A 13,784-nucleotide genomic window follows, 5' to 3' on the forward strand; every position below is an offset into this window, starting at 1 on the left:
GGGACCAACACCCCCCAGAGGGCCACCCGCCAGCTCCAGGAGTAATAACCACGGCCGAGGTCCCTCTGGGATCCAACTTCACCCACGGGGACCACCAGCGCCCCCCAGAGGACCACTCGTCAACCCCAGGAGACGCCTCCCCGCATGACTAATGGACCCAGCCCCGGCCGTCCACGGCTAGATGGACCCAACGCCCTTTCCCCCCCAGAGGACACCACAGTCAAACCCTGAGGGCGGAAACTGGGGGAGGGAAAACAAAAAAAAACCCAAACCCCCCCTCCCGGGTGCAGAGGCCACCTGGGAAACGCCCAGCACAACCTAACTGCACCCCTCCAGCAATGCCGACACTACGGCACACCCGGCTGGAGTCAGAGGAGAAGAGAGGGCATAACAAAAAACAAAGAAAAAACAACCCAAATACCACCCCAACACCCCCCAGGGGACCGTTCCATCTAACCCTGGGGAGGTGAAACAAAAGAAAAAAAAAAACAGACCAACACACTGTTGTTTGGGTCCCCGTTGTTCTTTTTGTTTTTTGTGTAGCAAAGGCTGCAGGGTCACACCCCCAGACAAATAGTGGACAACAAAAAATAAAAGCCCACACAAAAACCAACTCAAAAAACACCCACACAAAATGAACTAACACAAAACAAATCAGTGAGTTATACCGTCAAGCTCAACCAAATGGAACACACCTGTTCCTACTCAAGAGCTTGACGGTACCGTGATTCAGTCACCACAAGGGGGAACCAGAGTGCTAAAAACGAAAAAACCCCTTGGGCGACAGAAAAAAACAAACGAGCTGCTTTTGTGTGCGCAGCTGAGTGCAACACACAACCAAAATGTGCTCAACTAAATAACGCCGGAGCTGATACAACAGACGCAGTAGTTACCTTTTATCCGGGGAAACGGGGCTACGACTGTAGCACAGGAAGCCCAGCGACCCGTGCTAACAGAGCTCCGCCGTGCGCGTGAACCCATTACAAACGCACTCTTGCAGCTCCCGTTTAAACCTCTTATCCGGTCGAAGCGTGACGCGAAGCTGTCGCCAGTCACACTCCACCACGACCCACGGATAAGGCACAAACACAGGAACACGGCTGCAAGAGAGCACAAATCAGTATCCAGTAATGGGTTCTCAAACACGCACCTTCCGGGCGGAGAGCACCCGCAACTGATCCGGATAACCACTGAACGTCTGCTGCCGCCTTCCCGGCGCGTTACCGTCTCTGCTACCGCTGGGTCCGTGATGTTTGGCCAGAGACTACTGTTATGTGTCGGACGCAGCTCGGAGAACCGACCAGCGTTTGAAAGACCCAGTATGAAATAAGCAGAGCACGGTACAAAGGCTAACTGAATTTAATACATAACAGTGATAATAACAAAAGATAATATAACAAAAAGGTGCGGTCTGGCGTGGTGCGCTCCCAGCAGCGCTAACGGTCCGGAGCCAGAAGCTGTTTCGGACTCAAGGACCCCGCCGACACCCCCCAGGTGGCCGCAACAACCGAGTCTGTGAAAGAAGGAACCATTATGTGAGTCCACACTCTACACACAGAACACTTAAAGGTGTACAAACAGCAAACACTTCCTGGCTTGATTGCTGATCAGCTTCCCAACCTGCAGGCATGGAACATCCCGTTCACAAAACTCCACCGCAGTGGAAGCTGATACATGACTAACATACAGCTCAATACAATAAGGTGTGAGGGACACCACATTTACTGACTGTATAACTGTTAGTCACAAAATCCAACGTACCTCAGGAAGTGTGCTGACGAGCGTGAGACCTCACCCCCTCCTCTTTCACAGACCGTGCATCAAACCTGGACATTCTCAGCGTCCGCTGCTGATGAGATGGCTCCCAAGACGACGATCTCACCCGTCTGGTCACAAGGTCGAGTCTCTGGCAAATACACACTGTGCACTCCAGTCTTAAATGCCAACATGCTCCAATCCATCCAGATGCACCTCAGCTGTGAGTCCTGACGAGTCGCAGGTGATCAGGGTGAGGTCCTGACAGCCTCAGCAACACAGCCACTCAGTCCCAAATGCACGCCACCTGGGAGGAAACCAAACGACAAACAAACCGGCAGCCAGGCCCCCCCAGCCATATAACAATTGGCTGCATTTAAACGTAGTCACAGCTTCACCTCAGGGAGCTTTGGTGGCTGCTCTCCAGTGGCACACTTTGACGCATTTGTGAAGGTCTGTAAACTCATCAGAAAACCACTCACTTCAGTTTGCTTTCTAAATAGGAGCTCGACACACTACATTTCTCAAAGAAGATAACAGATGACAGTCTGTTAGGCTTATTTCATGTTACACCCAAAACACCCCCACAACAAATGAAGAGAATACAACCCTCTTTGTAACTGTACCCTGGTTTCTTCTCTGATTATGTGTTGTGTACATAGCAAAAAATGGGAAGGACATGCCCCAAATGGAACTGACAGCTTAGGCCGTGCACCATAGATTGTCAGGATTGTGTGTGGTTGTGTTGCATTGTGACTTTCTGACCAGGTCACTCTTGAGACCGGGTGTCTTTATGAGTCTGCCAAAGTCAACTTGTTAATATAACACCACCTCACATATATATGTGAGGTGGTGTTACATTAACACTTAACCCGTTTTGCCCCACTGGCAACAGTTGTTGTTGCCGAAGTGTATCACTGTCATTTTCTACTCACAATAAAAAATCTCAAAGACACTAATGCAACTTTTTCCACTAATAAAAAACAAATCTGGGCATAACCGGGTTAAGAGTAGAATAGACATTTTGGTGGAATGTCTGAAAATAAAATATTCATTCTTTCAACTTAATGCCACTAGGTGCTTGTGTTGTGTGGCATGTCTTAGTGATAGCTGTTATAGAAAATATGCTAATGATTTTCTTATTGTTAGAGTGTATTTCAGTGTACAGTAGTTACACATACAATACTGTTGTTATTGTACCTTTTAAGATAGACTAGAATGCTTTTTATTGTCATTGCAATAAAATACAATGAAATTAGAGCGCTGCTCTAGAAAGGTGACTCATGGCAAATGCGCTTGTTCCATAAAAAAAGACACACAGCACACACATTTCATTGCAAACACACACCCTCTTGAATACATATAAACACTTCATTCATTGCATCCATTTGCACATCATTCCTGCAAACGCATTCCATGAAACATAAAAACACAGCACACACACAATCTCACTGTAGTAGGTAAATAAATAGTGTACAGTAATGTAGATAAAGTGCTGTGCATCAGGATAATCTGCTTAATCAGAAAGTTTAGCTTAATTTAATACCACAATCGCTTTTGGAAAGAAGCTGTTCCTGAATCCACTAGTCCTTCAGACGCCTGTACCGTCTGCCTGAGGGCAAAGGTTAAAACAGTGAGTGGCCAGGATGTGAACAGTCCTGTGTGATTTGTGTGGCTTTAGAGAGCAATCTAGAGTTGGCAGTTTTCCTCCAGAGGGAGAATTATCTATTATGTGTCTATTCTACCATATTTGCCTGTTGGAGGGCCTGGGCATTTCCCACAAAATTCTGTCTGAAGAAAGGGTGGACCGATGCACAAACATGGCCAGTTATGTTTGTCTGAACGGCCGTTTCAGTAAAATGTCTGATTTCATCACAAATAAAAAATATCGCAATAACTCACCTGTTTCTGTACATTTTTGTTCTTTTCTCATTCAATAAATATGTTCCTTGTCATCTGATGTCCAGAGTGTCCGTCAGAAAGTTGTGTACATCCTCGAAACTGAAAGATAATTTTCCTGATTGTTGTTTTGTCCTGTCCTTGTTTGTAATTTGCCAGTTGATGTTAAAGTGCTTTCTCACATAAAAACATAAAAACCATCACAGCAGAATTCCATTTTTGCTTTTTACAATGTGTTGGGGTCATGAAATTAATTTATTTTGAAGTGGGCATTTAACAAACTTTAAAAGTAAGTCCCTCCGGCTGCTCCCTTGTTTTCACTCGGAGTCGCCACGAAGAAATGGGGTGGGGTTTGAACCAGGAACCTTCCCCACCGAAACAAAGCGCACTAACCACTTGGCCATTTCGGTGGGCGTTTAACCAAATTTCTTCAAAAAAAGGGGGTGAGCTGATGTTCATCCCTGAGGCCTCTGATGTGCAGATACAGTAGTTAGATTCAACTAAATTCCAATCAGAAATACAGAATTCTAGGATTGTGCTTCAAGCCCCAATACTGCATTTAACATTTTTTTTATCCCCCCACTGAACTACAGTCTAACATTTTTTTCAAGCAGGGTTTATAAACATGCTAATGGCACCACATAGCAGACCGATCTCTGTGCCCTCTTCCCACCTGAGGGTGAGGGTACTTATAGAAATACCATGCACTCCATAAATGGAACCACATTCAGAGAGTTTAAATGTTGTGTTTTTCAGTTGCTTCAGCAGAACTTTAGCCGTGTGAAGAGGTGCGTTCTGGTCCTGATCAGCTATGGCACGTATATTAACAGCTGCTTTGAATGGGAATCCACACAGAGGAGCATCATCTCTTTTGTGGTAAGACTCAAACACACAAGTATTCACCTCAACAGACCTCCTTCAACTGAACCATGATTCACTTCTTGTTTCTCAGCTGTTTGTGCTCATCGTGTGGAATTTCGAGCTCTACATGTTGCCTTTGGCTTTGTTGCTGGTGCTGCTTTGGAACTACTTTTTCTCCTTGAGCAGGGAAACATCAGACATGGTGAGAAATCCTGAAGTGTTTTCTGATACTGCTGTCATACTCAAAATTTGCAAATGTTTTGGAAACTTGCAATGAATGCCAACATATTGTGGTGTGATCTGTGAATTTATACTCACTCAAGTAATTTGTGGAATGTTGAGCTGAACGTTGGAGAATTACGATGGTAGCATTTATCATATTGGCTAGCTGTATTAGATAATGCAATTTTATAAAAATCTAGCCCTCCAAAGTATAAACGGTTTCAAGAAGAGATCAGTATGGTTTCCAGTTAGTTGTAAGATAAGGATCGAAAGTACAAATGAAGGATGTCCCATACCAATCTCAAAGATTGGCATCTGGTTCGATCTGTTTTAACCGATTGTTGTCCACTTTAACAAGCACTAATATCACCCCTTAAAGACACCAATTCCATCTGTGGCCCATTTGTAAGCATAGCCTCAAGTGAGCTGACGGCCTTCACGCTACTCAGTGCTTGCTAGCTCACCAGCACCATTATAATGCGTTTCAAAAGCATACGTACTATGCTCTGCTTCACTTCAGATACAACCAAGTCTATTTTTGACATCTGGCTTTGAGTCTAAATTGCTGGTTGCATTGTGTCAGTTGCTGTCAACATTCCTTGTCAGCTTTAGACTCACAATTTGTTTCACGCTTTGTAGTTTACATAGTTGTATTAGATTTTGAAGTAATTTTTACTATAATGCTACACTAAGGGGAATTGATGAGACGTATACACTAAATTCTATTTGGTTATTTTATTTTGTGAAAATAACTGAATTAATTTTTAAAAACCCATTAACAAGCAGCATGAAGTCCAGGTAAATTTATTTATTTATTTATCTTGAATGCATTTGTGATGGTGACCAGCAGGGTTTGCTGTGCACATGTTAGTCAGTAGGCTTCACTCCCCCGACAGCCAAATTGATGCTCAGGCTAGAGCCTGGGTTTTAGCCGACTGGACAGCTGTTCAGTTGTCAACAGTAAATATTGGATTGATTTTCAGTGTACTTGTAGTGTGCCTTCTGCAAGTGTCATATCTGGGAAAATACAAATGCCAAATTGGGACTCAGAATTTACAGATAATCAATATTAATGACTTGCATCACTTGGATCGCAGGCAAAAAAAAAAAAAAAAGTGTACTTGGGTGTTCCCCTGTCACTTGGTATTTCTGATTTGTGGGTAGTGGGACGTGTCATATGTCATTTTCTGATTTCCTGATGACTCTTATCTAATACTGCACATACTCCATTTGTTTAAGTGTTTTACAGTTGATCAGTTTTAATGCAACCAAATCAAGCATTAGTGGGGTGGCAGAGCAGAACAGTTGTGCATTCTTGGATAAATGCATCACATTTGGCACACATATTCTAAATTAACTAATCTTTATTTTCAGATTTGGAGCCATCCTGGAGCTGACCTCTGAGCTACAGGGGTCAATAAAGAATTTACACAGGGGGCAACATTTTAAAATGCTCCAATCATGTTGAAAACTACACCACATTATTTGTTCAATCATAACAATTCCAAAAAGGTATATTTTGGGCTATCTATGACTGAATAGTCAGGAGTTATGGGGTAAAAACAGCAAAAATGGTGACAGAGATCAGTTTCAGTTTGTACAGGGGTCAAACGTTAAAGTTGCTCTAATTTTGGTAAAAGTAATGCAGATTATATTGGTTGAAATAAAAAGATTAAAAAATGGAATAGTTTTGACTGTGTTGAATGTTTGGTCTCCAAAGTAAAGGTCAAACAAGGTCAATGTCCATTGGATTCTATGACATGTGACATATGTTACCCCATAACATGAAAACTAAGCATGACAGATGGTGCAAACTATTTCTTTTGAAAATGCTATTAACTCAACCAGTAATTTGCATGTTTTACCAAAATTGGAGCAACTTTAAGTTTTGACCCCTGTACAAACTGAAACTGACCTTTGCACCATTTTTTGCTGTTTTTACCTCATAACTACATGGAATTCAGTCATAGATAGTCCAAACTATACTTTTTTGGAATTGTTATGATCAAATAGTGTGGCATAGTTTTCAACATGATTGGAGCATGTTAAAATTTTGACCACTGCGTAATTCTTTGACCCCTGTAGCTCATTAGAGGTCAGCTCCAGGATGGCCCCATATCTGAAAATAAACATTAGTTAATTTAGAATATGTGTGCCAAATTTGATGCTTTTATCATAAAATGCACAATTGTTATGAAAATTTTAGTTTAGCTGCTCCGCTACATGAAGTTGACCATCACACATACTGATAGTCATGACAGGTCCTGCAAGAAGTTGCCACGTGTCCGTCCTACCAAATCTGCAAGGCCATGGCAAAAAAAATTTGCATTGCAAATCATTCCTGTGTCCGCAGCAGCAGACCGAAACCCATCAAACGTGCTGTTAATTTGTATGTTGGGTTTCCATAAATGAACTGTGCTGGAAATCCAGTTAGGCCTGAGATGTTTCATCAACATATCTTTTACAAAGTGCTTCACTTCAGACTTGTTGCTTGTTTTTCTGTTGCAGTCAATTGAGGCAATGTTTGAATGTGAAGATGAGGACGAGGACAAAGAGGAAAAGGTTGCGTGATAATTTGCACGTTGATAGTATGCTGTACCTCACAGAAAGCACTCATCTGTTCCTTATTCTGACCAGGACTCTGAGCCCAAGGGTTTCATGGATAAACTTTATGCCATCCAGGATGTGTTCATCAGTGTTCAGACGACTCTGGATGAGGTGGCTTCATGTGGAGAGAGGATAAAAAAGTGAGTCTCGAGGTACTCTGAGTGAATACTGAGGATTTCGTGTTCATATGTGAAATTTATTTTCCCAAACATTCACAAATTCAGGAATGAAAAAATAATCCTCACTTAGCCCTCGTTTGAGTATTTCTCCCTTGACATTACATAATATCATTAAACGATTCAAGGAGTATGGAGGAATTTCAGTGCATAAAGTGCAAGTAAGGCTAAGCTGAACACCCATGATCTCTAATGCCACAGACAGCACTGGATCAAGAGCATCATCATCTTTCATAAATAGCTGATATAACCACATGTGCTTGGTATTTCTTTGGGAAACCTTTGTCAAGCACTACAATATGGAATTCTTTTTCTATACATCTTTATTCCAGTTATGTTCACGGGACCCTGAAGCCTATCCCAGCAGTCACTGGGAGAGAGGTGCGGTACACCCTAGACACGACACCAGGCTATCGTAGAACCACATATAGACAGACATACATTCACACATACGATCAATTTAGAGTCACTAATTCACCAAACCTGCATGTCTTTGTAAGTTGGAGCACCTGGAGGAAACCCACACACAAAGGACCAAGTGGGAAGTGATCTTGGGGCCTTCTGGCTTTAAGGCAACAGTGCAAACCACAAAACCACTGTGCTGCCCCACTTGAAACTTGGCTGTGCAAAAAAGATTTCTATTAACTTTGTACAGAAGCAGTATCAACTTGTCTGGGCTCTGAGGCATCTGGGTTGGACCATCACACAGTGGAAATGTGTGTCGTGATCACACAAGGCAGTATTCCATATGATCCAGACCAAAGAAGATTACACTTCTGCAGACAACATTAATATAGAAACCTACATTGAGATTTTAGAGCAACATTTGCTGCATTCAAGAGGATGTTTTCCAGGGGCGTTCATGCATTTTTCAACAAGACAATGCAAAACCACATTCTGCACACATGACAACGGCATTGCTGCTGGGGATGAATACTGCACTGGCCTATTTGCATTCCTGACCTGTTCCCAATAGAGTGTGTGGAGAATTTTGCAATGAAAAATGCAATAACACCTTAAGATGTACTTCCAGGAAGAATGTGACAAAATAACACCTGAAATGCTTCATCACTTGACATCATCAATGCAAAGACTCCCTTAAGTGTTGTGAGAAGGAATGGCAACATTACAAAGTGGCAAATGTTTTAGCTCACCTTTTTTTTTTTTTTTTTTTTTTGGAATAACTTGCAGGAAATTTCTATCAAACATTTTAATGAAAAATACACATTTAAAACCTGTGTTTATCTCATGACTTCAAAATGCACATGAATGCGTTATTGATGCTAAGGCTGGTGTGTTGCCTTAATGCGTCACCTTGGTCATCTCAAGAAAATTCAATGCATTTTCAAGACATATAAATTGCTCTGGCAGCAATTATTCCTCTAGTGTACCAAGTGCAGCTTTGTGCAACTCATTAAATCTCTGAAGAGTATTGAAAATTGAAACAGGAAACAAGATTTTAGAAAGCAATTTTTTGTATAGTTTTGCACCAGAAGATATTACAGTGCTCCATTTTGGTTACTCCATTTTGGAATAAGGCATAAAATGTGGAAGAAGTGAAGTGCTGTGAATACTTTCCGGACACACAGCATATGTATACATAGATTGTTATAAACACTTCAGGCAAATTTTGACTTAACTGGTCAGATTAAAAATTGAAATCGATGCATTTGTAAACTGATGAGAAGGTAATTACCAGGCATTTTTGTCCACATTTCAAATTAAATGTAGATACTTAAACAAACTATACAATGCAAAATACTACTGTTGCTGTTAATAACTGCAGGTCGCTACTTTCAAAATATTTTGATATAAAAGTCCATGTTGTCTCTCTTTTTTTGTAAATCTCTGTGTGATTTTTTTTTTTTTTTTCTTTACTAATGCCTTGGCCTTAGGCTTGGGGGTCAATGCCTTGGCCTTAGGCCTGAGGGGCAATGCCTTGGCCTTAGGCTTGGGGATCAAAGACATGACCTGGACCTTGGGGGTAAATACCTTGGCCTTAGCATTGAGAATCAAAGACATTACCTGGACCTTGGGGGTCATTGCCTTGGCCTTAGGCCTGGGGGGCAATGCCTTGGCCTTAGTGTTTGGGATCAAAGACATGACCTGGACCTTGGGGGTAAATGCCTTGGCCTTAGCGCTGAGAATCAAAGACATTACCTGGACCTTGGGGGTCAATGCCTTGGCCTTAGTGTTTGGGATCAAAGACATGACCTGGACCTTGGGGGTAAATGCCTTGGCCTTAGCGTTGAGAATCAAAAACATTACCTGGACCTTGGGGGTCAATGCCTTGGCCTGGGCCTTGAGGGTTTGGTCTTGACAACAACACTGAGTGAATCATAATATTTTAATTTTGGTCTGCTTTCATTTCCACTGCAGCACTGCTAACTGGACGGTGCCTTTTCTTAGCTGCTTGGCAATCACTGCCTTATGCTTGGCCACAGTTCTACTCTACCTCATCCCCTTTCGATACCTCGTCCTTGTTTGGGGTAAGTGCAGATGTTTGACAAGCTCAATTACACAATGGTAGATTACGTCATGATGTGTCATGCTCTGATGATGTCTTCTTCCTTTAGGAGTGAATAAGTTCACAAAGAAGCTTCGTAATCCATACATGATTGACAACAATGAGTTTCTAGACTTCCTTTCCAGAGTGCCATCTGATGTTCAAGTGGTAGGTCACTTTAATTTTGTTTTGTTTGCTTTTGGTTTTTGAGCAGTTGCTGAAAGGAAAACACAATAAGAAATTAGTATTTGTACATAAAAAATGGTCTGCTGGATTTTTGGTGACCCTGTAAGACACCTGGTCAACCCTCTCTCATGAGGAGCCGATAGGGTGCAGATCCTTGTTCCAGCATTCCTCTCAGCAGGTATTTCATTAGGACATAGATTGTATTTCTGTCATGCTTTTCCATCTATAGCAGATGTTTCAGTCACTTTACAGTGATGCCTCACATTCACCCATTCATTCATGTAGCTTGAGATCATCAAAAAAACTTTCACAAAAAGCAACTTCAAGATGTTTTCATTGACTTTGATGGCTCAGGCAACAATGTAAATAATTGATGCTAAATTAAAGGATACTGGAATAGAACTGTGTTGCACAAACAGCCACAAAACACAGACAGAAGTGGACAATGGTGAAGTATAGTCAGGTCCACAAGTATTTGGACAGTGACCCGGGGTGTTTTACACAATGGAGATAAATTGGAAGAGTGAAGATGTTCTTGTAGTGCATGCTTTTAGCTTTAATTTGAGGAGTTTAACAAAAATATATTGTTCGCGGTTGATTGAACTCTGAGATGGATCGTCACGACAAAGCCTGCCAGCATGTTGTGCCACGTATGTCCGCCTCCACTGGACCCCGGCCAGGGAGGGCAAATGAAATGTTGATATGTAATGACATGTATGTGGCATGCCTTCATCATGTACAATGGATGTGAAGAGTGCACAATCAAACCAAAAGAAACACGTGCCACTGCAGATCAGTGCATCACACAGCGCACACCACCGCAGATCTGAGCAGGCTGTTACATCCATAATAGACTTTACAGTACAGATACATTTCCATTCCTTCCCATGGGCAACATAAATAATGTAAAATATTGTGCCCATCCTATCTGTGACACCACGGGCAGGTGCACCCCACCACTGTCTCATGCGCACTAATGCGTCATTGCACATGTCAGAGGCTCGCAGCTGAATGGCTCTCGCCACCATCTAACTATGACGTGGAACTGTTTTACCAGTCCATGACAACATTATTAAACATGAGTCTCACTTCCGGCACAGCCCCAGGAGCATTTTACAGCGCAGGACAGAGAGGACCCAGGGACCTTCTTTGTGAACCCAGCTGTGCTGTGTGCTGGAAACAACCACAGCAGGTGGTTTAGAGAGGTCTGATCCAAGCCAATGTACAGAGAGTTGCAAAAATCTAGTCTACTTGTGCCAAAGGCATGGATAACCTTCTCAAGGTCAATCCTAGAAAAATATGGCATGGACTTGGCTGGGAGACTGAGTTGGAATAAAGTTGTTCTAATAAAAGCATTGATCTGCTTATCAAATTTAAAATGGCTGTCAAAAGTCACCCCAAGGTTCCTCACACAGGAGTGAATGTTGGGACCCAGGAGATCAGCAGAGCAGGCTGTGGAAGAGCTCCCCTCAAACAGGACAACCTCCTTTTTGGATTCATTAAGATTTAATAGATTAGCACTGATCCAAGATTTGACCTCACTCAAACAATCCAATAATGGCTGCATTAGGTCATTGCCTAACAACCTTAGTGGCAGGTAAATCTGGACATCATCGGTAAAGTAATGGAAAGATATTTGGTGTTTTCGAAAGATACCACAGAGAGTCAACATGTACAAAAGGAAAAAAAAAAGCACCTAGAATGGAGCCTTGAGGGACTCCACAGGTCAGCGGGGCCACATCTGAAGAAAAGTGGCCCAGCTGCACAGAAAAGCTCCGTTCTATGAGGTGAGAACTAAACCAGGTGAGATCAGAGCCTGTAATGCCCACACAACTGCTCAAGATGACGCAGCAATAATCGCGTAGTCCACTGTGTCAAAGACAGCTGACAAGTCTAAAAGCATCAGGGTGGCAGGACAACCTGAGTCAGCAGCAAACAGCATTTACATCTCCAGCCGGACTTTTTGTGAACCAAGTCCCTCCTCAGGTGTGCGCAGCGCTGGCCAACACCACAGTCACGGACTGCCGTGCACTGGCAGAGGAGGCCCACAAATTCTTCCTGGCTGGCCTGCACCAAGGCGTGACAGCAACTGTCCCACACTCGCAGCTGCATCTCTCCTCCACAGCAGCGTTCACCACGCAATGTTCAGAGCCACCGACTCAGTTTCTACAGTGTAAAGCTGTGTAGCTTTGCATGCAGTAGCTCTGTGTAGTGCAGACTTGCATGCAGAAGCACAGACTTGCTTAAAACTGTGTGCTTACAGCATCCAGTGCTCAACGCAGAAAAAATTAAACATGTTTAATTTCTTGCGTCCGCCTCATGTACCCCTCCGCATACTGCTGCGTTGGGGAGCAAAAACTCTGCGCTGAGCAGCATAGAGCTGCATAACTTAGCGTAGTTGGTACGCCGCAATACGCAACTCTGCGTTTGCACTGGTGTGAAAGGGCTATAGATAGAAAATACTTACTGGAGTGAAAGGCCTTTCTCTTTGATTCTTAATACATGTGAATCTGTTACATTTTGACTGTGAGACTGTTTTTGTTGTTTTAAAAAGCTAAATTGTTCAACACGGTCACAATTTTATATTTTTAAAAGATAAAATGTGAATACTTTTAATGTGCACTGACCACGCCACACTGTGTGTATGTGTTTTTGTTTTTGTAAATAAGATGCAGTATCGTGATCTGAAGGTTGACCCTGGACAAAGCCTGAACAAACGCAGGAGGACATACCCGAGTTAGCTGCACTCTCACACAAATCATCATTCTTCCATACTGGAGTTTGTCCATCTAACACGCTGAAGCTACCTTTGTAAAGGTGTAAACTATAGTAGTTATATTTTATTTGCATACATTATTAGATATGCAAAGTTGTCTTCCTTTTTTTAGATTGTTTAATTACATAAAGAAATCCTGAAGGAAAGCTAAAGAATAAAGTTTACATTTTTAAAAACTTTTTTTAAGAGTCAGGAATGAAGTTAAAAAAAAAAATATATATATATATATATATATATATATATATATACACTCCAGAGAGCATGAAAGTATGATGTTGTAGTCCTGCATGAAAGCTATTTATATATAAATATATATAAAATTGAGACCTTAGGTTTACATACACTTTGGCTTAAAACTCAGTTTTATCAAACAATATCTGTATTAAGTCAGTTATGTTTTCTTGAAATGAAGATTAATAATAATGTGGACATGATGCATTTATTTAAAATTTTAATTCACATTGTCAGATTTTCAGTGGGTCAACAGTTTACACAAATGAAATACATTAAAAAGAATGTCTCTTTAAATAGCACAATTACAGAGTATTGCAAAAACTGATGGAACTGGCATAATTTAGGGTAAATTGCGGGACTTTTGGTCAACCTGTCGACCTTGTGCGTACCTCAAGCAAGTGTACAATCTGTTGTAAAATATGTAGACTATGCGTACACAGTTATTAGGCAAGTTGTATTCCTGAAGATTCATTTTATTGGTGGACAATTGGAACATAATTACCATGTAACTATTAGTGTGTAAAATTAACTGTGCAACTAATTGAAAAACTTAATTTTCAAT

At 41.9% G+C, this 13,784-nt stretch overlaps 1 protein-coding gene across 1 annotated transcript in view; it reads left to right on the forward strand.

Annotated features, from left to right (window-relative positions):
- Positions 1 to 13,158, forward strand: part of mctp1b (multiple C2 domains, transmembrane 1b) — a 128,032-nt gene extending 114,874 nt beyond the window's left edge. The window contains exons 16-22 of the mRNA XM_034193080.1: positions 4,411 to 4,530; positions 4,607 to 4,717; positions 7,246 to 7,299; positions 7,375 to 7,484; positions 9,900 to 10,009; positions 10,097 to 10,194; positions 12,882 to 13,158. Coding sequence (XP_034048971.1) covers positions 4,411 to 4,530; positions 4,607 to 4,717; positions 7,246 to 7,299; positions 7,375 to 7,484; positions 9,900 to 10,009; positions 10,097 to 10,194; positions 12,882 to 12,953 — 675 coding nt within the window. The 3' untranslated portion in view covers positions 12,954 to 13,158. The remainder of the gene's footprint in view (positions 1 to 4,410; positions 4,531 to 4,606; positions 4,718 to 7,245; positions 7,300 to 7,374; positions 7,485 to 9,899; positions 10,010 to 10,096; positions 10,195 to 12,881) is intronic.
- The last annotated feature ends 626 nt before the right edge of the window (positions 13,159 to 13,784 follow it).

The sequence above is a fragment of the Thalassophryne amazonica genome, chromosome 17 (assembly GCF_902500255.1).
Source record: "Thalassophryne amazonica chromosome 17, fThaAma1.1, whole genome shotgun sequence".
Classification (NCBI taxonomy): domain Eukaryota; kingdom Metazoa; phylum Chordata; class Actinopteri; order Batrachoidiformes; family Batrachoididae; genus Thalassophryne; species Thalassophryne amazonica.